Source organism: Pararge aegeria, chromosome 1, assembly GCF_905163445.1.
Source record: "Pararge aegeria chromosome 1, ilParAegt1.1, whole genome shotgun sequence".
NCBI lineage: Eukaryota > Metazoa > Arthropoda > Insecta > Lepidoptera > Nymphalidae > Pararge > Pararge aegeria.
The window spans coordinates 18,534,701-18,557,470 of NC_053180.1; the positions used below are offsets into that span (position 1 = coordinate 18,534,701).

At 34.9% G+C, this 22,770-nt stretch overlaps 2 protein-coding genes across 3 annotated transcripts in view; one reads left to right on the forward strand and one right to left on the reverse strand.

The window, feature by feature from the left end:
- Positions 1 to 259: 259 nt before the first annotated feature.
- Positions 260 to 12,264, reverse strand: LOC120637740. 2 transcript variants are annotated; one of them, XM_039909722.1, is made up of 12 exons: positions 12,110 to 12,264; positions 11,930 to 11,986; positions 9,821 to 9,979; positions 9,197 to 9,316; positions 8,778 to 8,915; positions 7,743 to 7,939; positions 6,902 to 7,104; positions 5,784 to 6,012; positions 4,559 to 4,708; positions 2,067 to 2,150; positions 1,675 to 1,798; positions 260 to 1,314 (listed from the first exon to the last, which is right to left on the reverse strand). In XM_039909722.1, the coding sequence occupies exons 1-12, from the start codon at positions 12,163 to 12,165 to the stop codon at positions 1,146 to 1,148; spliced, it is 1,686 nt and encodes a 561-aa protein (XP_039765656.1). In that variant the 5' UTR covers positions 12,166 to 12,264; the 3' UTR covers positions 260 to 1,145. The 2 variants fall into 2 exon arrangements, with proteins under 2 accessions (XP_039765656.1, XP_039765665.1); XM_039909731.1 differs by having other exon boundaries at positions 11,930 to 12,264.
- A 755-nt stretch (positions 12,265 to 13,019) lies between these two features.
- Positions 13,020 to 22,770, forward strand: part of LOC120637269 — a 35,105-nt gene continuing 25,354 nt past the window's right edge. Inside the window, exons 1-7 of the mRNA XM_039909027.1 lie at positions 13,020 to 13,128; positions 15,672 to 15,839; positions 16,250 to 16,369; positions 18,011 to 18,148; positions 19,373 to 19,569; positions 20,345 to 20,532; positions 22,140 to 22,377. Coding sequence (XP_039764961.1) covers positions 13,076 to 13,128; positions 15,672 to 15,839; positions 16,250 to 16,369; positions 18,011 to 18,148; positions 19,373 to 19,569; positions 20,345 to 20,532; positions 22,140 to 22,377 — 1,102 coding nt within the window. The 5' untranslated portion in view covers positions 13,020 to 13,075. The remainder of the gene's footprint in view (positions 13,129 to 15,671; positions 15,840 to 16,249; positions 16,370 to 18,010; positions 18,149 to 19,372; positions 19,570 to 20,344; positions 20,533 to 22,139; positions 22,378 to 22,770) is intronic.

Genomic DNA, 22,770 nt, shown 5'->3' on the forward strand with positions numbered 1-22,770 from the left:
CATATCAACCTATAGACGTCCACTGCTGGACATACATAGGTCTTTTTGTAGGGAGTTCCAAATTCCACGGTTCCTTGCCGCTTGGATCCAGCGGCTACCTGCGACGCGCTTAATGTCGTCTGTCCACCACGTTGGGGGTCAACCAACGCTGCGCTTACCAATTCGGGGCTGCCATTCAAGCATCTTGTACCTTCTTATTATTGGAATTTAAACTTTAATGTATGTAAGTATAGTCTATTGTATGTAAGTATAATCTACAGCAAAGTTGGGGACCGACTTAGTTGTTTAGGTTTTGGCATATAATTTACGACCAAACGCTTGTCTGACGTCAACCCTCCTTTACATCGCTACATAGAAAAATATTAATTTACAAAAATATATACATTATTTAAAAAATAAACAAGCTCGGTGTCCATAGTGTATGAAAAGCCTTAGTGGAGAAGTTGACCACTAACTACGCACTTTGTGACATTGACAAATTCAAAATCAAAAATGTTTTATTCGTGTAGCCCTCATCACAGGCATTTATGTAGCGTTCATACATATAATACGTTACCATTTATGTTGTATGTTGTGCGACATTTGTTGTCAAGGATCTCACATTCACTATGACCAACAACTTTGCTTTCCAAAAGTTACTTATTCAAACATTTCTTTTGCATTACTTTAATTATTGCTGAACAAGAAATTTTAATGGAAAAATAATAATAATTCATAAGTTAATTAAAATAAAAAAACTTTAATTACATGCATATTCAATATTAGCTCTTTAATACAACGCACGTTGGTAAAATACAATTAAGTATCCGTAAGGGTGATGATGAACACGACCCAACGCCTTTTCGTACCAGAACCCATTATTTCTGTTCTTGTCGCGGTCAAATTATTCCATACCAGGCACAAAGGCAATCAAACCTTATACAGAAATGTACATTGTTATAGGAGTAAGAATAAACATATCGCTTCTTCCACACACTTCTACACACATGCGACTAACTAACAATTACCTAATCAAAGTATTCGAGTATTATAACAGATAATCCGGCTCGAAGGACCATTGATTTTGTTCCGTTATTCCGTCACCTGTGTTCGATATAGATATATAAGAGTAAAGTGTACACTATACACCTCTCTGTCCCTCACTATTACGTTGTGAGAGAGCGCGAGTACTCCGCTAGTGTGTTGATTCCGTATCGCCCCGCAACTCGCACGTTGTAACCACTAACCGCGGGGTTTATGTGAGCGTTGTGAAGTTCGGACACTTGAGTGGAACACGCAGCCGCTGAATCGCCTGAACCGGACAGACTTCCGATCCTGTGGGATACGGATCGAACCATTTAAGTTAAAGTGGTGTAAAGTTTCTTTTAACAAAAAAGTGTGCTAAAATAAATAAAAACTAATAGAGATTACGTTTGGAGTTAAGTATTTTTAATAATTTCAAAAAGGGAAGAAAATTTTCAGCCCCAGAGGGTTAAATATAATGTACACTATCTTTTCGTCCGCCCCTGATAGTTAAGAAAAAATTGGCTTATATATCACATAACAGTGAATTTTATTGCACAAAAATTAAGAGTCTTGAGAAATCAACATAGTTGTGTCTCTTAAGTAAATAATTTAGAAATAAGAAGATACTGAAGAAATAAGGTAGAAATAAAAATTTAAATAGCCCCTCACCAAAATTCGTTGCCCGGATGCGCGTTGCCATCCCAAGGGTATGTGATAACTAGTAGTTTACCCTCATGTTCACCTTTCAGCTTCGCCGAGGGCTCTCTGTTCTCCATTTGAACGTTTATACCTCCTGCAAAAAAAGTAGTAGTAGAGCTTTTTGCGACAGAGTTTGTCTGGTGTGGCTGAAGTGCTATCTCCATGCTTGGGTATTTCTGCCATTTGACATATACACGGCGGCTTAAGGACGTATTCCATACATGCTCTGCAAAACCTTGCTCTGCTTATCAGGATGGCCATGTTTGGTCAGTCAATTATTACTATGACAAAACCCTAAAAAGGACTCACAAAGACGATAAGTTCTAAGTTGACTATCATAATAATACTACGTGTAGACTTACCTTTTGGATGTCGTTTGCATTCAAAGAAAATCCTCTTTTCAATCGGAGATTGATCATTTTGCTCTGTAGAATTTGTGAATAGTGCTGAAATTATAATTTAATATCATTTTACCTTACAACAAATATAAATATACTAATAATAAAGCTTTGTTTCATTGAACATGTCAATAGTCAATAGTCATTCATAAATATTAATATTATACGTCACATAGTAATTATTAAATAATAAATTATATCATGCAAATAGACAATCTTTACAATATTTTACTTTCCAAGAGTTCATTATAACTGTAGACATGCTATTCTTAGGAACTACCAAGCTGATAAGCTGTGTAACTTTTTACAATTAATTAAATAAAAAATAACACTTTTTAGTTTTATTTTCAGATCGCTTTTGTTGAGCATTAAACTCAAGGTCCGTGTGACAATTGATAGCAGTTATGAGGTTAGACCCCAATGTTTGCGTGACTAGAAGATGTTTATGGACTAGTTATGGCTGGCAAGAAACACGAAAACGCTATACCTTACTTATAACGGCATGTTTTTCAAATGAAGCATTGTTGAGACAGTTATGTGAAAAGTAAAGTATGTACCCAAACCAACAATAATGTTTTTTTATAGTACTAGTTGTACCCTGCCACGCTTCGCTGTTGCACATTGTGATTGAATGGTTGAGAAAAATAGATAAAAACAATCCTTGATGCGTATTATATATCATGCTAAAATTTCATCCCGATCATTGCAGAACTTTTTGAGTTTTTGAAGCGTACACAAACCAACATAACATTTTTATATATATAGATATGTGTTTTAGCACTAAAGATGTCCCTCCTATGTGTCCTTCCAGAGGCAACCAGTATTATTTGGAAATTATAGATAGATGCAATCATTGACTGCAAATCTTACATAGACTCTTCCGCACTTAAAGTTTTAGTAGTAGTACCTATTAAAGCATTTTGTGGCCAAGCTTGTCCAGGGAAGTCCCTACTACCCCCATGCCTATTTAAGCTGCTGAGCTGCGTTCCAGTCCGAAGGGTGTCATTTCATAGGATGTGTTCCTTGCATGGCATTCAAAGTGTTCCTCTGTTTATGTAACAAATTATGGTTTTTCACTAATCATTAGGTTACCACAGCTTGGTCCATCATTTATTACTATAAAAAACCTTTAGGATGTTATCAACAATTATAATTATATAAATAATTTTAACAATCTCCTCTAGGGCTAAAATTTTTCGAAATCTGATAGTAAGTGACCTTAATTTAACAAACATGAAACTTTTATTAAATTTTAAGTCTGTGGGAATGTTTTATAAATTTAAATGTGGGAATGTTAGTATAAAATTTTCATTTTTTTTCATTAGCACCCCCGTAACCGATTTTGTGATTTAAACTTCATTCAATACATTCTTGTTTGCTCATAGCCCAAAAAAATTCTGTCCAAATTTCATGCCTAAAAGAGTTAAAATTCAAAATTTAGTTTTTTATGATTTTTTCTAATCATTAACGCCCCCGCTATACACTTTAACAATTATACAAAAGTTAGACTATCCTTTAAGTCAATGTATCCTCTACATGGATGCAAAATTACAATTCAATCGGATGTATAGTTTAATAGTTTTAACGGAAAAACCGTAAAAAAACTCTATAGATTTATATATTATTATAGATTTTGTCACATGCAATAATTAGCGATCAAAGGTAAATAAACACTGCACAAAACACTATATAGGTACGAATTTGTTATGTGTATCAATTGATAAAAGCAAACTCATTAAGTAGGAGGTAACCGAAAATCCAAGAAAAAAACCCACTGAAATTGACAGTTTGCTGTTATTTCAACTTTTTTTTTAATTTGACTAAATTGAACTATTCGATTTCGTTTTCTTTTTCTTTTTTGTTTATCTGTGCTCCAATGCACACTGTTTTGATAGATATGATTGAATTTGAACTTTGTACAGAGGTAATAAAGTGCTAATTGACTCTTTGACGTTAGGAACATACCTACATTGTTTAAACAACAGTGACTGCTTGTAATTCAATATGAACTTTATATAATAGCAATAAAGCTCGTTTTAGTTAGAAAACGTTTGTATGGGAAATAGAAAAGGGCTGTTTTTTGGGTTTTTCCGGCAATTATTCGAATTTTTCTCGCCGTAAAAACCATCTTTGAACTTCAACGAACATTTAAAAAAAAGAATTGGCCAAATTGGTCCAGGCGTTGTTGAGTTATGCGCTTACCAACACATTTTGTGATTCATTTTTATATTATAGAAGATTAATGGACGGATCAAGCAGATGGCCTGACTGATCGTAAGGGCAACCAAAGCCTTCAGGCCGAAACACAGCATTGTTGCTCCACGTCAGAAACAAAAATGGCGGTAATACGGGAAGTATTACCGCCATTTTTGTTAGTACGTACGAGCTCAGTCATAAAAAACTCTAAAACTACTCAAACTACTCTTCTATGTAGGTCGTACCATAAAGTAGCTTACATTGTATACCGCGGCTTGTCCTAATGTACGCGAAGTTTACATCGGTGACGTGGTTCAGGAGATCTTTCTTGAGGAACGCACGTATCCGCTCCAGAAACGTGAGAACATACACATCTGGCTGGTGGGGGGCTATTTTCCATACGCCGAGGCCTAGAAAAGAAAAAGATTAAAGACATTTCAATTGTCCATGGATGATTTGTCTATGGACGGTTTGAGGAACACTCTATGCCAAAAAAAAAAACTGTTTATCCTGTTCAAAACGCCAAGATACGTTTGTAGACCGAGCATCATGCCTATAGTAGAAATGTCTCTATTAATCTTATAGCGGACAATCTGTTTCATAACGCTATATTTTTTGAATCTCTATTGCAGTTACTGAATCAAAAGAACCCAAAAATTTCAGCCTCAACCAGTGGCGTGCATAGAGGGTATGTAGATGCTATGAAATGAGGAAAATCACCAGTAAGAGTTATAAAATCTAAAGGGTAGCCTTTATTTAACTCTTATAAAGCCTATCCTTAAGTTTTTTTGTAACTCGAACTGGAGATTTTTTTCATTTCTCAACCCAGAATGCGGGACCCAAAAAGTCGTGATCCGAATGCGTGAAGTCGCTATAAGACTGATAAAAAGGCATATATTCATTTCGGCAAAGATAGTGTGAGAACCGTAGCTTAGTTGGTAATCGCTTATGCGCGGCATAAGCGATTACCAACTAAGCTACGGTTGCCAGAGTCGCAGTATATGAATATTAAATTTATAAACCGTGATCTGAAATCACCTTCTTACCTACAGACTCGTTAGGTATGTACAGTACAATTACATATGAATTCGTGCATGAGATCTAGTATACAGCAATTGATGTCACAACTACTAAGGGTTGTAAATTTTCTTACTTAGGTAACTTTTGTATGAAATCTAAAATACCATTTATGCGAAACTACGCTTATGGTGTTTCTAAATCGAGCAGTAATATGTACCTACTGATATTATAAATGCGAAAGTTTGTATGGATGGGTGCATGTTTGTTACTATTTCTTTTACGCAAAAACTACTAAAGCAATTTGACTGAAATTTAGAACGCAGATAGATTATATCCTTAATTAACACATAGGTTTTTTCTAATCCCGGTAAAATGTACAAACTTCCTGCGGAATTTATGAAAAAACAATAAACAGCGGAGGAAACCGCGGGCACCAAATAATCTTGTAGTATCAAATGTACTAACCACATCCTATAATATTCACAAAGGCATCTCTCCCGCTCTCCACAGCTCTGTACTCCGCTTCAAGAAGTGTGGTCTCGACTAGAATGCTCAGCCTCTTGTAATATACTTCGTTGTCAAATATATTGTCAGTGAACGGCTGTTTGACGTATCTGTCCAAGTATTGTTTGTCTTCATCCTTATCTTGAATGTTGATGTATGACGTTAGCTCTTCGTATGTGTAACTATGAACCTATTATGGAGACAACAAAGCTATAATAGTACATTTTTGTACAAGTGTGGAAAAACAATTCCGCAAATGTATTGACAGTCTTCTTAAATTCATTTGCGAGAACAATAACTTAACCAGTGGAAATCATTAAAAAACTGTTTCATCTTTGGATAGGTAAAAATAAGGCGAATTTTTACTATAATGTAACTGTTTACTGTAGTTTAATTTTTTTGTGTTTTACTGTAATTTTTATTGTTATCACAGAATACACAAGTCAGTTCCGAAGTTAATTTCGTCTTATTGAAAGATGGAAGGTAAGCAGAAAGATGAAATATAACTGTGGTATCTTCCTGCAAACACCATTCGCCTATTTTTTACTGTAATTTAACTGTTTACTGTAATTTTTATTGTTAGGATAAAACACACGTTAGTTCCAAAGTTAATTTGGTCTTATTGCAAGATGGAATATAAGCGGTGATAGCCTAGTGGGTAATGCTTCGGCTTTTTTTTTGTGGAGCAGAGTTCGAGCCCCAGCACGCACCACTGACTCTTCGGAGTTGTGTGCGTTTAAATTTAAGCAATTTAAGTATCACTTGCTTAAAACGGTGAAGGAAAACATCGTGAGGTGACCTGCATGCCTGAGAGTTCTCCATAATGTTCCTAACGGCGTGTGATGTCTACCAATCCGCACTGGGCCAGCGTGGTAGATACGGCCTAAACCCTTGTCATACTGAAAGGAGACCCGTTCCCTGTAGTGGGCCGATAACGGGGATGATGAAAGATGGAAACATTTATAATTTTTAACTCTATTTTAAGTAGACATAACTTTTTCTTTTGTGAATTGTATCCTCCACTTATCAAAGCCCAACTATCACTCTTTGGTATAAGGAAGCCAAAAAAATATTCTTACTTGATAGAACTCAGACCACATCTGCCTCCACATATGCTTGGCAGACTGATTGTTCCTCACGTAAGTAGTCTTCAGAACGTTCAGACACGTCGTTGGCGTGACTTCCTCACCGTAGCCGTTTTCAAGGCAGTTCTGTTGCTCGGTTATTAGCATGTCTTCGTAGTCCATACGGCCGCGTCTCTCGAAACGTGGACCGATAAGACCTTCAATAAAACATCTTAACATTGACTAAAGTGATGATGGTTAAGGATTTAAATGCGTTTAAATTAGAACGAATATATTAATTATCGAAATAAATGGATCAATGGCAGTTTATTGAAGTATTATTAGCAGAGTAGCGATTTCGCGTAACTTCATTTGCGTACAATTTCTGATCACAGTAGTTTCGACTACAGGCTCGTGACAGGCCCTTTCTAGGGATTCCCACTCGCTCCAACTTGTCCATCGACTTCCTACAGTTATGTCATCTATCCACTTCGTGGGGGGGTCTACCAACACTGCGCTTTACAGTGTGAAGACGCCACTTCACCACCTTGGGACCCCAACGTCCGTCGGTTTTCCAAGCTATGTGTCCCGACCACGTCAACCACGCGTAATTCCGGATTTTCTCATTTCTGATTTGATCACGTTAAGTCCAAGCATAGCTCTCCATCATTTTCTGATATTATGTCAAACATAAATTAGCTGTTCTACACAATATATTGCGCCCACCGTGACGCATCGCTCGCCCGTCACTATTACTTCGCTTACACTTCGGCTCGGAAGACTCGTCACAAGATGTTAAGTAGATTAATACAATTACCAAATAACTTGTAGAATAGTGAATATGAAGATCACTCACCGATGATAACTGCATCTTCTTCGGCGATATCTTCTCTAATGACCCCAGCGTTTGTTCGGGAGCCATCGTTGACGCATTCCGTGTGACCACTTATAAACACCATAGCGGATAATTTCATTTCGTCATAGCTCAGACAGTTCTCTAGTAGGAGCGGAGGTTTCTGGTGGAGTGTACCAACTTGTTCCCAGCCATCGTGACTTATGGAAAAACAAGTATTTAATTTATAACTAAATAGTCTAAAAACTAAGGACCTACTTATTATAAAGTACTGCCGAAACATACATTTGGTAAATTACAAAGGACCATATTGCATAAAGTTATTACAACATGTTTTATTATGCTCTGTGCAAAATTGGTATCATTTGATGCTGGAATACATTTAATCTGTAATTATTAAATCTAGCTGCCCTTTTAGACACTTTAATTATATATTTTTTTATTTATTAACCCATCATCACTTTAACCGATTGAAGTCCACTGCTGGACATAGGTCTTTTATAGAGAGTTCCAAAATCCACGGTCCTGGGCCGCTTGTTTCCAGCGGCTCCCAGCGACTCTTTTGAAGTCGTCTGTCCATCTCGTTGTCCATTCCAACAACTTGGAACCTCAACGTCCATCGGTTCTCCGAGCTACGTGCCCCGCCCATTTTCACATCAGCTTTGCAACTCGCTGAGCTATGTCGGTAACTCTGGTTCTTCTACGGATCTCCTCATTTCTGATTTGATCACATAGAGATACTCCCAACATTGCTCTTTCCATCGCCCGCTGAGTGATTCTGAGCCTTCTTATGAGGCCCATTTAATAACTCATTACATATAATATACATCACAGGTCTTCATTTAAAGGTGTAAGCATAAACTCAAAATAATTTTTCCGTACACCCAGCCGTTGACAAATTTTTGCTTGGTTAGTCTAATAGATTAGTAAAATAAACATTCACAATTAATGCTACAATATTGTATTCCTTTAAAAACAAAGTACAAATTGAGGTTTTTAAGCTATAATTTCCATTATTATAAAAATATAATGCCTTACTCTCTTTCCCCGGATAATAGAAGAAACTCATCGCTTTCATTCATGAATGTGACCGCACGCTTTTTTAGAATCCTTTCAATAAATTCAGGCACTGTCATGTCTTTATAGAATGCCTTTTCTATGTTAGAACCAAATTCTCTGGAAGGAATTAAAAACATTAAATACGTGTTTTAATTACTTTATTACATAAACAAAACGTTTTACAATTTTTGTAATTTTTTTTAGTGTATACACTTGGAGGGAATACCAAATGCATCAATTTAAAAGAAATAAAAAAGTATTAGATAGAAGCAGGCGTTACTTTAATATCAGGAATAAAGAAATATAAAAATATTAAAATTAATTTCGGCACCCGTGGTGTGAAAGCCGTAGCTTAATTGGTAAATGGCTGTTGTGGCTTAATTGGTAATTTTTCTTACCTTTTGTAAATAAGAAAGTGAGTCATTAACAACAAAACTCTTTCATGTATTAAAGGGTATGTTGATACTATGTTCCTTTTCAACTTCTCAATTGGTTTGCGCACTTTTAACTTTTCCAACCTTAAAATATTTAAAAACTGTTAAAAAAATTTGAGGAGTGTGTTTTATAAAATCATGGATAAATGAAGCTAATTGAAACTGTATTAGTATTTAACAGTGTGTTAATGTCCTTTTATACAGATTTATCTCAATTCACTAGGTATCAATTTCAATATCAAAGGCTGTGGTTACAAAATCTCAACATCAAATAGATACTACAGTATAAAGAAAAGTTCCATTAGCTTGCCACCTTTGATGTAGTGTTATCTATTGGCTAATGGTAAATGACAACAACGTGTAGACAATGCCAGAAATGGTCCTTTTCTCTCCACATACCACACCATACTTTTTACCGCAAGATTGATTTATGTGGCTTCCTTAAAATGATTATCCTTACCCTATGACCAAGTTCCCTGAGACCTGCTACCATTCAGCACCTTGGTACCCCAACGTTCATTGGTTCTTGTGAGCTATGTGTCCCGCCCATGGTACTCTATGATATTACTGTTAAATTCAAGTAATTACCTGACTGTTTCTATAGGGAATGGTATAGGAAAAGATTTGCTCTTTCTGATAATTTCTTCCACATCATCTGATAACTTCATAGTTGGTAAATCTATACATTGATGCAGCAGTTCATTTGTCTCTTTACTCATGCTTGGATAACACCAGTCTGGTTTGCACCTGTAAATAACAATTATTCGTGTAAATTCCAATTCGAAAATTCTTTATGACATAGTGATCTGTGGTTGCATGTTTAGACAGATTAGACTGCTGGCCCAGTGCAGATTGGTGAATGCTACATGCCTTTGAAAACGTTATAGAGAACTCTCAGGCATGCACTTTGTTTTCCTTCACCATAGAAGCAAGTGTTATTTCAAGTGCTCTAAACACGCATAACTTAGAAAAGTTGGTGGGGTGCGATCAAATTCAAATTCAAAATTTCTTTATTCATGTAGGCCTATCACAAGCACTTATGAAGTGTTCATACATATATGTGTACATAATTGTAAGGGGATGGTGATAACTTTGTTTGCCAACTTAAACCTAAAGCTACGAGGGTTCCTAACGCACCCTGGTATAAGTAGAGCCCACAACAAACTTAGCCGGATATTTTTTTTTGTTATCACCATCTCACAGTAAATTTATATTAAGCTATGAAGTTAGAGCAATTCACACACAAGCTTTTTTATTGTTTAAGTAATCCTTAACATTATAATAGGATTTTTCTGTTTCTTGTTGTGGGCTCTTCTTAGACCAGGGCCATGCAGTTATTAGTGATATAGAGTATAGTGATGTTCACTAACATTAGTCTTAACATATTTAATGTATGAACACTTCATAAGTGCCTGTGATAATGTCTACATGAATAAAACATTTTTGAATTTTGAATACATAATAACTTGCCAGGAAGTAAGCAAGAGCATGCTCCAGCAAACCTGCCTGTAAAGAAAGAGGCATGGAGTTGCTCAACACCAGCTTGAAGCAGTGGTAAGCCCTTCCATCAATGGATGATCATTGATTGTAATGATTGTGATGATGAATCAAATGGCAACCAGACAATACACATCTTAAGATCCACTCCAAACCTCCTTTTACTTTTAAAAACCGAAGACTATTGTTTATAAACAAATTACTATTACTAGTATTCTGACACAAGTAATTGAAAATATATATACATAAATAAATAACTATCTACTGAACAAAACTAACACTGACAACTGACAGCATGCACTGCTTTAAGCAATAGGTCTAGACACATGAAATTTAGACAAAGCAGTTTCTTGAAGTAATATTTTTTAAAAATCAAACCCATATATTATAAATTAATAAAAATTTATATGTTAGATAATTAAACTTTACATATTATGCAAAATCAACCCTCTGGTCATATCTTCCCATACAAAGATGGTTGATGTTATGAATAGACATAAGCAAAATGTAAATAGTGCCTAGCCTTTGGTACCTACTAAATAAACAAAAATAAAACAAAAATGTGAATAGAACAATAGAGGAATGTGGGCTGAAGTAGATATACATAACAGTAACAGGAATGGAAAATGGAGTAGGCTTTTATCCATTCTTTTTTATATTAATGGTATCAGACCAGACTAAGGAGATACCATTTATTTAAGAATTTATTCAATAGTACTACATACCAAATACTAACCAGTCATATATTACTTTTATTACTTTAGATTTCTTAGTTTATTATTTTAGGGCATTGACCTTTACATTGCTTGGTTCAACAGAACAAGACTTATACAGCTTACAGCACATATATAGTTCTCTCTAAACATAAGGCAACCTGAAGTAGAGGTTTAAATATCTTCTAAATGTTCACATGGCCCCAGACACAAATTCAGAGCATAATGAAATAAACAACCAAGGCCTTACAAATAAACATGCTGTAAAGTCGCAATAGGTATAAGCAGTGTTGTTTTCTTACTAAGGCATTTTAAAGGTGCCATCAGTTGAAGTATGATAAAACAATACATGACCATTCCTTAACAGTTTAGTGCTACTTTAAGTATGATTTTACAACTTCTCTGACTGACTAGTGCAAGTTAAGATATAGAGAATTACAAATGATGGGTTTACCGGGTTTATTTTATGAGTCAAAGATTTACTTACCAAGAAATGTTTTGGAAATGACGCAAAATATCCATTTTCGACGATTTTACCTGCAAACTATTTAAATACTACAGCGGAAGTTTATTTAATTTGATATCTACCTCGTTAATTGTAGCGAATAAAGCAATTATCAATGTATTTTTTTAACTGTTATTGTATTAAATGTTGATGTACACGTACAGATTGTCGATAAACAATACAATATGCAATCGGTAGTTAAGTTTATAGTATCGCATTAAATATTGAAAGATTAGATCTCAAATGGTAATTGGAAACGGATAAATAAATCACAAAATCGCAATCATGCAGATGTAATTGCAAAAAAGCAACAAAATCGTTTCATAAGAATTCCGAAGTGTCACTTTTGTAATGTCATTGATTGTCATCCTTTTGATGGCCGGCACTAAGGATGTTTTCAGTATACCCATCTTTTGGAAAGGATGTGAAATTTATAAAACATTTAAATCGCCTTAAATATTCATTGTGTTATCTATACTAATATTATGAAGAGGAAAGACTTTCTTGTTTGTTCGTTTGGTTGTTTGTACCGAATAGGCTTCGAAGGTACTAGACTGATTTTAAATTTTTTTTCGCCAAAATCAAATTAAACTATCACGAACAAGGTAATATAGGCTAAAATTTATTTAAAAAAATTGGAGATAAATGCAATCCATAATAGCAAAGTTTTGCACATAAAAATCATAATCTTAGAAAAAAAGGTCATAATATTCAGAATAACTATCATAGAGAAGTCGAAATAGCAGTTTTTGTGTCCTACAGTTTTATTAGACTGAGGATAGAATTAAAATTGTGTTACATTAGTATCGCAGGATTAAGTCTTATTCAAATAAATGGTTTTATCGTCAAGGGTAACATTAAAATACTTCAAAGCATAGCAGTAAATACGTTTTAATTAATTCCAATGGGCCATTTCATGTAAAAATTTTAGCGAGTTTAAAAAATGTAAGGAATTTACCTAAACAAAGCAGTCATATTTAGAAATACACTCATAATGGGAAAAAATATTTTTAAAACCCTTGTCTTATTTTTACAAGAATGTGTTCTTGTAAAAATACGACAGGGTCAACTAAGAATATATGCTACAGATAGTAATTTATAAATAAGCACAAAAAACTAACCAACAAAATGAAATCTAAAGTAGGTGCGGGGCAAATTCCGTGCCTACAAATTCCTTTACGGTGAGTGTTTTGACCAAGTTTATGTAGGTATATTGCATGCTATGTAAATATTTTGTAATTCACTTTAAATTAAAAACAACATTACTTGGTCAATAGAAGTAAAGATAAACTTGTAATGCAGTTTGCTAGGCTGCATAAAATTTGTAATTCATTCAAGGGTAATTATTTTATATAATTTTATGATCAATTACTAAATGAAATTCTTAAAATGTCTCTCAATAAGTTCAAAGTTTATATAAAAAGTAAGCTTATAGAAAATTTTTATAATAATATTAAGGATTACAAAAAGCTTGGGTATGAATTGCGCTTACTTCATAGCTCAACATTAACTAGACTGTGAGATGGTACCTATTAACAAAAAAAAAATCCTGTGCAATTTATTTACACACGGCAGAAGTGTAACTTCTGAAAAGTAGCCTACGAGAGATTGAGGTGGATGTAGAGTATCAGAACTATTAGGATAAATGTAAAGTTTATTATTTAGTTTCCATGGTAACTAGAATAGTTAAAAAATGTATAATGTTTTCTATCTCACTCTGTCCTATACATTTATGTGTTTGTTTCTTTATCTAGATATTATTCGGTTTCTTTTCCTTGGTAACTTAAGTACGAAACAAAATGTGTAATGTATTCTATCTCATTCCCTCCCATACATGTGTCGTCTGTAAATCTGTCTCTTTCTTGATCTTGAATCATTGCGTTCATCGAGCTTAAAATCACAACGGTTCTAATTTCCCTTCAATAATTATTATAACACAAAGCAATACAATAAAACTCCGTATTGCAGTGCATGCGCGGTTTTTGACATAATTATAAAATTAATTTATCAAGAAAACAATGAACAATCAACACTTATACTAAAACTTTCTAATACGCAGGCGCATGTGTTTGCGCCTGCGTATTAGAAAATTGCGCATTAAACACAAGTATTCTATCTCATTCTCTCGCCGGCTACACATTTTTGTATTTGTGTCTCTTACCTGTCGTTTTTTCCGTTGCATCCGGTTTGAAATCACAACGATTCTAAAGAAGTTTCAATAAAAAAAAACCTGGCTAAGTTTGTTGTGGGCTCTTCTTAAACCAGGGTGCGTTTGGAACCCTCCTAGCTTTAGTTTTAAGTTAACGAATGCAGTTATCATCATCACTAACATTGTTTAACATGTTAAATGTATGAACGCTTCATAAGTGCCTGTAAAGATGTCTACACGAATAAAACATTTTAGAATTTGAATTTTAATATCGCAGTAATAAATGAGTCTCGTCACCGACGTCAATGAAAATATTTTAAACAGTTTTAGCGTTTAAGCTACACGTTTTCAGTTCCACGTTATTATTTTAAAGATGATACATGTGTAAAGTTTTGCTCAATATTAACCCTAAATGACTAAGAAATTCAGAGTATATAACCTGTTGCAGCTGCAACTCACATCACTAATAGAATATATGGCAGTCGAGTGACAAGTTATTAGTACGTATTAGCGCTTTGTATTCATTTTTCGCGGATTTATTTGAATTCTACAGGAAAGATTCAGATTTTCCTTGTCAACTTATTAAAAGTTAAAACCGTTTGTTGCTAATAATAAATCACTCATCAATCTGTGTTAAAGTGGTGATTCATTTATAACAACGAATTTTTTATCTTTTCAATGGAAGGAAAAGATATTCGTAGTCATCTAAGCACCTGGTGAGATTATGATATTATTTATTAGTTAAGTACTTAGATGTAATTTAAAATAAACTATATTATTTGCTCACTTTTTGGCTATTTACTGAAGCCACCGTTAAAAATATTACTTCGATAGGCCTTATCTGTATATTTAAATAAAAATATTAATACAGAGGAGAGGTCAGTCAAATGCAATTTTAATTTCTGGGCATTTTCTACAGCAGTCTGTCTCAAAGTGGGCAACAACGTTCCCTTCAGGGTTTGGGAGACCTGGAGCAGGGGGTTAACAGGCCCAGAATAAAATGGGGTTGTTAGGTAGGTATGGGGCGTTTTGGGTTTTCGTAAGATGATTGAGTTCAATTTCCTAATTTTTAAATTACGACAAATTTATTATAAATAATGTAATAAAATTAGATTTAAGGATTGGTGACCTTAAAAGAAATAAGTTTTAATCTCTGTTCTACAGCATTGTTAGCTTTGTTATATATATCTGAAATCTTTACTTTAGTTACATGTCCATAGGTTGGCTAGGTTAGGTTGATTCTGCTTATATTTATTGAGAGAACATTCTTAATTCCTTACTACTTTATATTATAAATATAAAAGTGTTTGTTTCGTTTTTTTTTGGTCCTTTCCACCTTAACTAAGCTACCAATTTACTTGATTTTAAACTACAGAGCTATAAGCTTTTTTTACCTAGGAAAACAAACTGTTTCCAAGAAATTTTTAAAAAAACATAAAAGTGGACATAAAACGCACACATACAGTTACTATATGCATATATTCTTTTTTTATGGTTTATTCCTCATGCTTTCAGTTCTTTCTATATTTATTTATTCCTTCATTAAGTTACTATTAATATTAAATCTATTAACAGGTGCAAGGAAGATTGGTCATACCCTGTTATCGATGAGGAGACCAAGGAATTGCTCAAAAAGTGTGCAGGTGTATCAGTGGAGGATATGCCTGATAACGTGCCATCTGAGAAAGTAATCATTAAAAAGAGCAAAGTTTTTCCAATACCATTTCCGATAGAATCTGTAAGGTGAATATATATTTAATTTATTATACTAGATGACCTGAAGATGTATCACATACACCTAGTATGTGATTTTTTTCCTGACCCTTAATCAGTAACTTGTTCTGGAATAAACTAAGTAATAAAAATAACCTTGGAAAACAAACATTTTTTATAAACCAAAAGCAATGCAGGTGAAATAACAGGAGAAGCTAGTTTAATATCATCGTTCTGCATCCAGTACTGACTACTACTACATGGTCTTCTCTCAGAATGAGAAGACTAGGTCGAAGTCTCATTCACCATCAGTACATTATGGAGGACTAGGATGCCCGTAGGGTACATCAGACATTTAGGTTACCTAACAATGTTTTCCTTCTCAATTGAAGAGAAAGTTATATTTTATTGCTAGTTTATATGATTTATATATTCCTCAGGGTGCAACAATTAAAAAAACAAAAACCGATAGATAAATTGAGAAGAAACATCAGATCAACTTATCCCTTGATACATGAAAGAGTTTTGTTACTGATGACAAAGTTTCTGGCACATAAAAGGTAAGTTAAGTGTGGCATTTTATTATGTCTGTATTAAATTTTTTGTTATTTTTTGTCTGTTCTTGTAATATGTTCTTTAGCATAAAAATGTTTATGGCTATTAGGTTGGTTCAATAGAATGTAATGGAAAATAAGATAAGTTGTATCGATTTACTAAACTTAACCCAAGTAAATATTCAAATCTAAAAAGTCCACTCCTCTGGGCTCCTCACCAACACTCCACGAAGCACAAGGCCACCTGGGCGGCATGCTAAACACATACAACGGATGGATGTGGAAAAGGCTCAGGAACAGGAAGTATCAGATCCAAGAACAATGTCCTACAATTTGTTGCAGGTCATCAGTGAATCCTATTATGGAATTAGGTGTTAGCTGCAACGTTCTAGTAGTACTTAGGGCTCTTGTAAGTGTGCTTTGCTTGTTTATGCCGCTAAGCAGCATTTTTGTTGCTGTGTTCTAGGCTTAAGAGTGTGGTTGCCGGTAATATTACAGGCACAATGAGGCTTAACACCTACCCCTCAGGTTGATGGACTCATGGTGGCTGGTTGCAGAACGTGTTTGAACGTGAAGTATTCCTCTGTTTATAGGCGATGCTTATCCTCTTACCATGGGCCATCTGCTTAGTTCTAAATTCAAATACAAATTCAAATTCTTTTATTTCAAGTAGGCCTACTTTTTAAGCACTTTTGAAACGTCAAGTATGTATGTTTGTCGTGACTCTACCACCGGTTCGGAAAGCAGATTCTACCGAGAAGAGCCGGCAAGAAACTCAGTAGTTGCTCTTTTCCAACATCAACGTTTACAATCATTTTGCTATCTTGCGGGAGATGAGAGCGATGAATGAATGAATACACTTTTATTGTACACCAAAGAAAAAAAAAGTAGTTACATGATGAGATGCTGGCTGCTTCCAATCTACCTTGTCATTGAGGAATTCATCAAATGTATAGTAACCTCGCTGTACTAGATGCGGTTTTACACATTTTTTATATGTATGCATTGGTAGGTCAAGAATTTCCTTAGGAATCAAGTTGTAAAAGCGTATACTCAACCCCACAAAGGAGTTCTGCACCTTTCGCAGACGATATGCAGATATCACTAATTTATGTCCGTTTCTGGTAAGTCGATTGTTAATTTCAGCTTTTTGTTTATAAAGAGTAATACTTTGTCTCACAAAGACTATATTATTATAAATATATTGCGAAGCTACTGTAAGAATACCTATTTGTTTAATGTATTTAAGTTTATGTAAGTTTATGTATTTTTCACGAAGCGATTCGCGTGATCCAAGTTTATGTATTGATCGTACGTTTATTTTCTGTACTATAAATATACTTTCAATATCTGCAGCTTTTCCCCACAGCAAGATACCATAGGACATAATACTGTGAAAGTATGCGAAATAAAATAATTACTAAGTATAAAAAAAAATATTTGTTGGAGCTGGCATGTCCTTCTTCTTCTTCTTCTGGTTGCGGCTCAGGTTCGCCTGGTCCCTGGGCTTAATGTTTTTAAAGATACTATAACATGCAATAAGTATTTAATTTCTTCGAAATGAACTGAATGAGTGTATAAATACTGACTTTTCCCTAGCCTTCTACTTCTGCCTAGTTTGTGAACAGCTTGTGTTATTGTTTTCAGACAGTACGGTAAATCTATTGAAAAGCAATTATACAAGGATATGTCTGTGTGTGAGTTCATAGACAGAATATTGAAGAAGCGCGCTGTCTGCTTTGTGGGGCCCTACGACAAATACAAACTACTGACTGGCGAAGAAGGGTAATCATTATCTTATTTTATTTACTAAACACCATTGTAAACAACCCATTGTCGTTGTCTATTCACAATGTTCCTTAAGTATAGAGAAACGTGAGTACTATCCCTTTTAAAAACGAACGTAAGTAATACGTTGGTTTATCTTAAATAAGAATAATTTTAAAATTATCCCCTATGCAATAACAATTATTCAATACTAGCTTCTGCCCGCGACTTCGTCTGCGTGGACTTCAGAATTGTTTCTGAAGCTTCGTTCGTTAACCATTCTTAATCCTACAACGGGAATTATTTAAGAGATCGATATACAAAGTATATGTCCTATTCCATAGCATAGGTGTCATGCATACCAAATTTCAAAGCTAAGCCCGCGACTAAGCTCGTTAAAAATTTTCACTTTTCCCTCGGGAACTTCTTAAGGAATCGGGATAAAAGATAGCCTATGTCTTTATACGTGTCAAAGGCAACATGCATGCCAAATTTTATCGAAATCCGTTCAGCCGTTTTTGCGTGATTGAGTAACCAACATCCACACTTTCACAATTATAATATTAGTAGGATAAGCAATTAAAATAACACTTGCTTTAACCGGTGAAGGAAAACATCGTGAGGAAATCTGCATGCCTGACAGTTCTCCATAATGTTTTCAACGGCGAGTTAAGTCTACCAATCCACACTTGGCCTGTGTAGTTCACAACCTAAACCATATTTCGGGGAGGAGACCCTTTCCCAATTTCCAGAGTTGGAGGCCCTGTTTTATATATTCATCTACTTTGATTTTTTTGTCATCCCTAAGATTATATATATATTTGACCAGGATTTGGTATAATTCCCCATAATATTTCTGGTTGATCATCATGATTATAAGTACCAAAATTGCCACCAATAGACACACAATTGACAGCAAAAATTATTTTAGATGTAATTCATGTATTATGAAAAATGTATTTTAATTTGTACTCGAAGTGATATTCTACCGAACCGCCATGACAGGCGAAACGCCTAATACAAAATTATGACGTCACGTCTATATAAACACTATTTTGTACCGCTTGAATTTCGTAAATCACTGCTGTATTAAGTGTTTTGTAATTCCAAATTTTTTGTTACTATTAACAAAAACTTTAATTTCTTCAAAAATAATATAAGATAATTTTTGGACATAGCAGACACTTCCTAGCTAGGGCAGTTTTTCAAAATTAGTCATCATGCATATTATATCAATTTTAGAGTATCCGGCTGGGAAGATATAGGAACATTGAACGAAAAACCTCCTCTGACTATCGAGAACTGTTTAACTTACGATGAGATGAAGCTCTCGGCCATGGTGTACATCAGCGGGTATACCCAGTGCATCAACAACGGCGCTCGGAACAACGCCGGAGTTGTTCGGGAGGATACCGCTGAAGAGGAGGCCATCATCATTGGTGAGAATGCCGCTAAGAATTTACAAAATGTTAGGAATAAGCAGTGAAGCTGTGATAGCCTAGTGGTTAGGACTTCGGCTTCACTTTCGGAGGGCCGAGTTCATTATATCTATATATTTTTTTTAATTTATTTAACACACAAAACAGATCATGACATAGAACAACAACCAATAAAAATAAAACTATCCATTCTCCACTACATGCGTGTATAAATGCCAATAGACGGGACGGACTTACGTTCTTGGATATTTTCTTACAAAAAAAACCACTTTAAATACCATATAAAAGAATATAGTGTAAGAGAATACAGTGTCGATTTAAATTATGAAAAATTATAAAAAATTAAAGCGATGTAAGGATACTTCACAGTTGATGAATTTCTTAATAACAAGGTTGTTTAGTACATTCCGGAATAAAGTAATGGCTGTATCCCGAAATTTCGTCAGGTGATTTTAAGTCTATGAAATTTTTCCTAGCCTACACGCCGCTCTTTGAAAAAACCCAAGTTTGGTACCCGTACAACAGTGTTGGCAATATTGTGGTGTCCATTGTCCTTTTTTTATAGCTAAGATTATTTTTGATTTAAAAATATGTTTCCAGAAGCAGGCGTTACTTTGGGGAATTCCTATATATTATGAATATTAAGCTTAGTCTGCTATACTGCGAAAAGCAGGAGAATCTGTATGGTGTAAATAATAATTACAGATTCTCCTGCTTTGCGATGTTTATAGCAAATGAAGCTTTATTTTCATAATATTTAATTACAATTTGCAAGGTGTAATCGGCCCTCGTTTCCACCGGCGCGGCAAGATGGATTACGAAGATATCCTGATAACCGAAGACCAGAACACACCCTTGCTTGGTTACGGGAAAGAATTATGGACCTTATTAGATTTATTCAGGTCAATAGACGAGAAGAAACGTACGCACATGTATCGGGAAATGTGGGCGGAGTTTTATGGTGTAAGTTTCAGCTTTATTTTATGTTTTTATTCCACTACAAGTTAGCCTTTGGCTGCAATATAACCTGTTGATTAATGATGTCTAACGTGAAAGCGGGCTAACTTGTTACGGAGTATAGCAGTTATATAAAAACCCCATACTGGTCATCATAGACGGTTATTACGCGGCATCCTACCGGAATGCTAAAACGCTTAGCGGCAAGTATTTATCGCTAGGATGTTAACTAGTCACGTCTGAAGCCGCCCACTGGATGAGACCTGATAAAATTCAGAATTTATAAATTCTCAAATTGTTCCTGCCGGGAATCGAACCCGGGAGCTCCAAATTAAAACCACTGCGCCTGGGAGGTCGTCGTAATCAGCTCTTTAACTTTAACACCATCGTCAATTTATTTATGTCCACTGCTGGGGCACTGGCTTCCTTTTATACAACGTGTAAATGAAAACCGAAATAATATTTCGGAGGCTATAGAGGTACATTATATACCGTCTCAAAGACTTATGTCTCGAGTGTGAGTATGAGTGCCATAATTTTTACTGAAAGTAATCAGATACAATCCTAACATCACATGCAAAAGTAGAATCAAGTGGGTCTGTCACTTTATTAGATATGCATCGCGTATTGTAGGTACTATGCAGGTGTCGGTCTTGTATCTTCAATAGGGTTGTCACAAGTAAACAATTAAAATCTTTAGTGAAGCTTCTTTCAATTTAATATTTATACAGGGTGATTCCGTGCATATACTTGTGCACCCTTCCACAGTATTTCGTAATCCGTTACACGTTGTATAGAAAAGAGCAATTAAAAACGCAGAGCCTTTCACACTGTTCCGTTGAGAGTCGTATAATAGTTATTTATGCAACTGTTTTATAGTAAGCGATATTAAAATGCGAGTGTGGGGTTATCACACGTCTCGAGAAGATCTCGTCGTTTGTAAGTGGTAGTAGTAGCACAGAGGATGCTGCTGCACGTTTTCCATTGTTTTAGTCACCTCGTATGACACCCTCGGGTGGAGGGCATACAATAAAAAAAACCCGTAGCTTCTCAATTCTCTCAATTGTAATAGTGTTAAACGTCCAATGCCGTTTGAGTTTAGTTGAATATGTGGCCACCGACTACGCCTATTTGTTAAGACTGCCGTATTTTATTTGACGGCCGACTGGCGCTGTGGCTTGCTTTCTAAATCCAAAGCCGTGGGTTCGATTCCCACAACTGAAAAATGTTTGTGTGATGAACATGAATGTTTTTCAGTGTCTGGGTGTTTATCTGTATATTATAAGTATTTATTTATTTATTTAAACAATTTTATTGCATTATAAAGGAAACACACACAGGAACACTTATTTTAACATAAATTATGTGCAAAATGCGGCCTTATCACTAAAATTGATCTCTTCCAGGCTACCTTAACTAATAGAATAAGGCACTGAGACGGGAAATCGCAATTCTATAAAAAAAATACATAAATAAATAAAATAATAAATAATTATTCATAAAAATATTCATCAGACATCTCAGTACCCATAACACAAGCTACGCTTACATTGGGGCTAGATGGCGATGTGTGTATTGTCGTAGTATACTTATTTATTACATTATTTTTGCAGATCGAAAACATTACCTTCAAAGATATATCGTGGCTACTCAAGCACGAATGCAATGACGAACAAAAACCGCATCACCAAAGATATTACACACTGCAGAATCTTAAGTACATGAATCCTATATTTGACAACGCAACTTATCATAAGAGGATCAGTATAATAGCTGAGTCGACGTTGCTGGAAGCTGACTACAGGGCCGAAGAGTGCGGGAAAACCGCTTTTGTTAACGTCGTTGGCTGCGGTAAGTGGCATCATTGTATTCCGTTTTACACGTGTCTGTATGTTTGTTACCGACTCCTTTGCTGTATTAAAAAAAAAAAACTCCGATCTGATCTATTCTTTAAACGAACCAATTGCTCCTCGGTGCATAATTATATTATTCTTACTAATAGAAGAATCCATTACAAAAGAACCGAAATTACACTTAGAGATAAAAGAACTCCATTACGATCATTATGGACATAGCTATACCTAACACACATTAGGCTGCATCATCGCTTTATACCATCAGGTGTGATTGCAGTCAAGCGCTCGTCTATAAACATTAAAAAAAAAAAACAATATCCGAAAGACTTTCTAAATATGAACCTTAAAGATGAGATCAAACGCATGTGGCGGCTTAGTGAAGTTAACA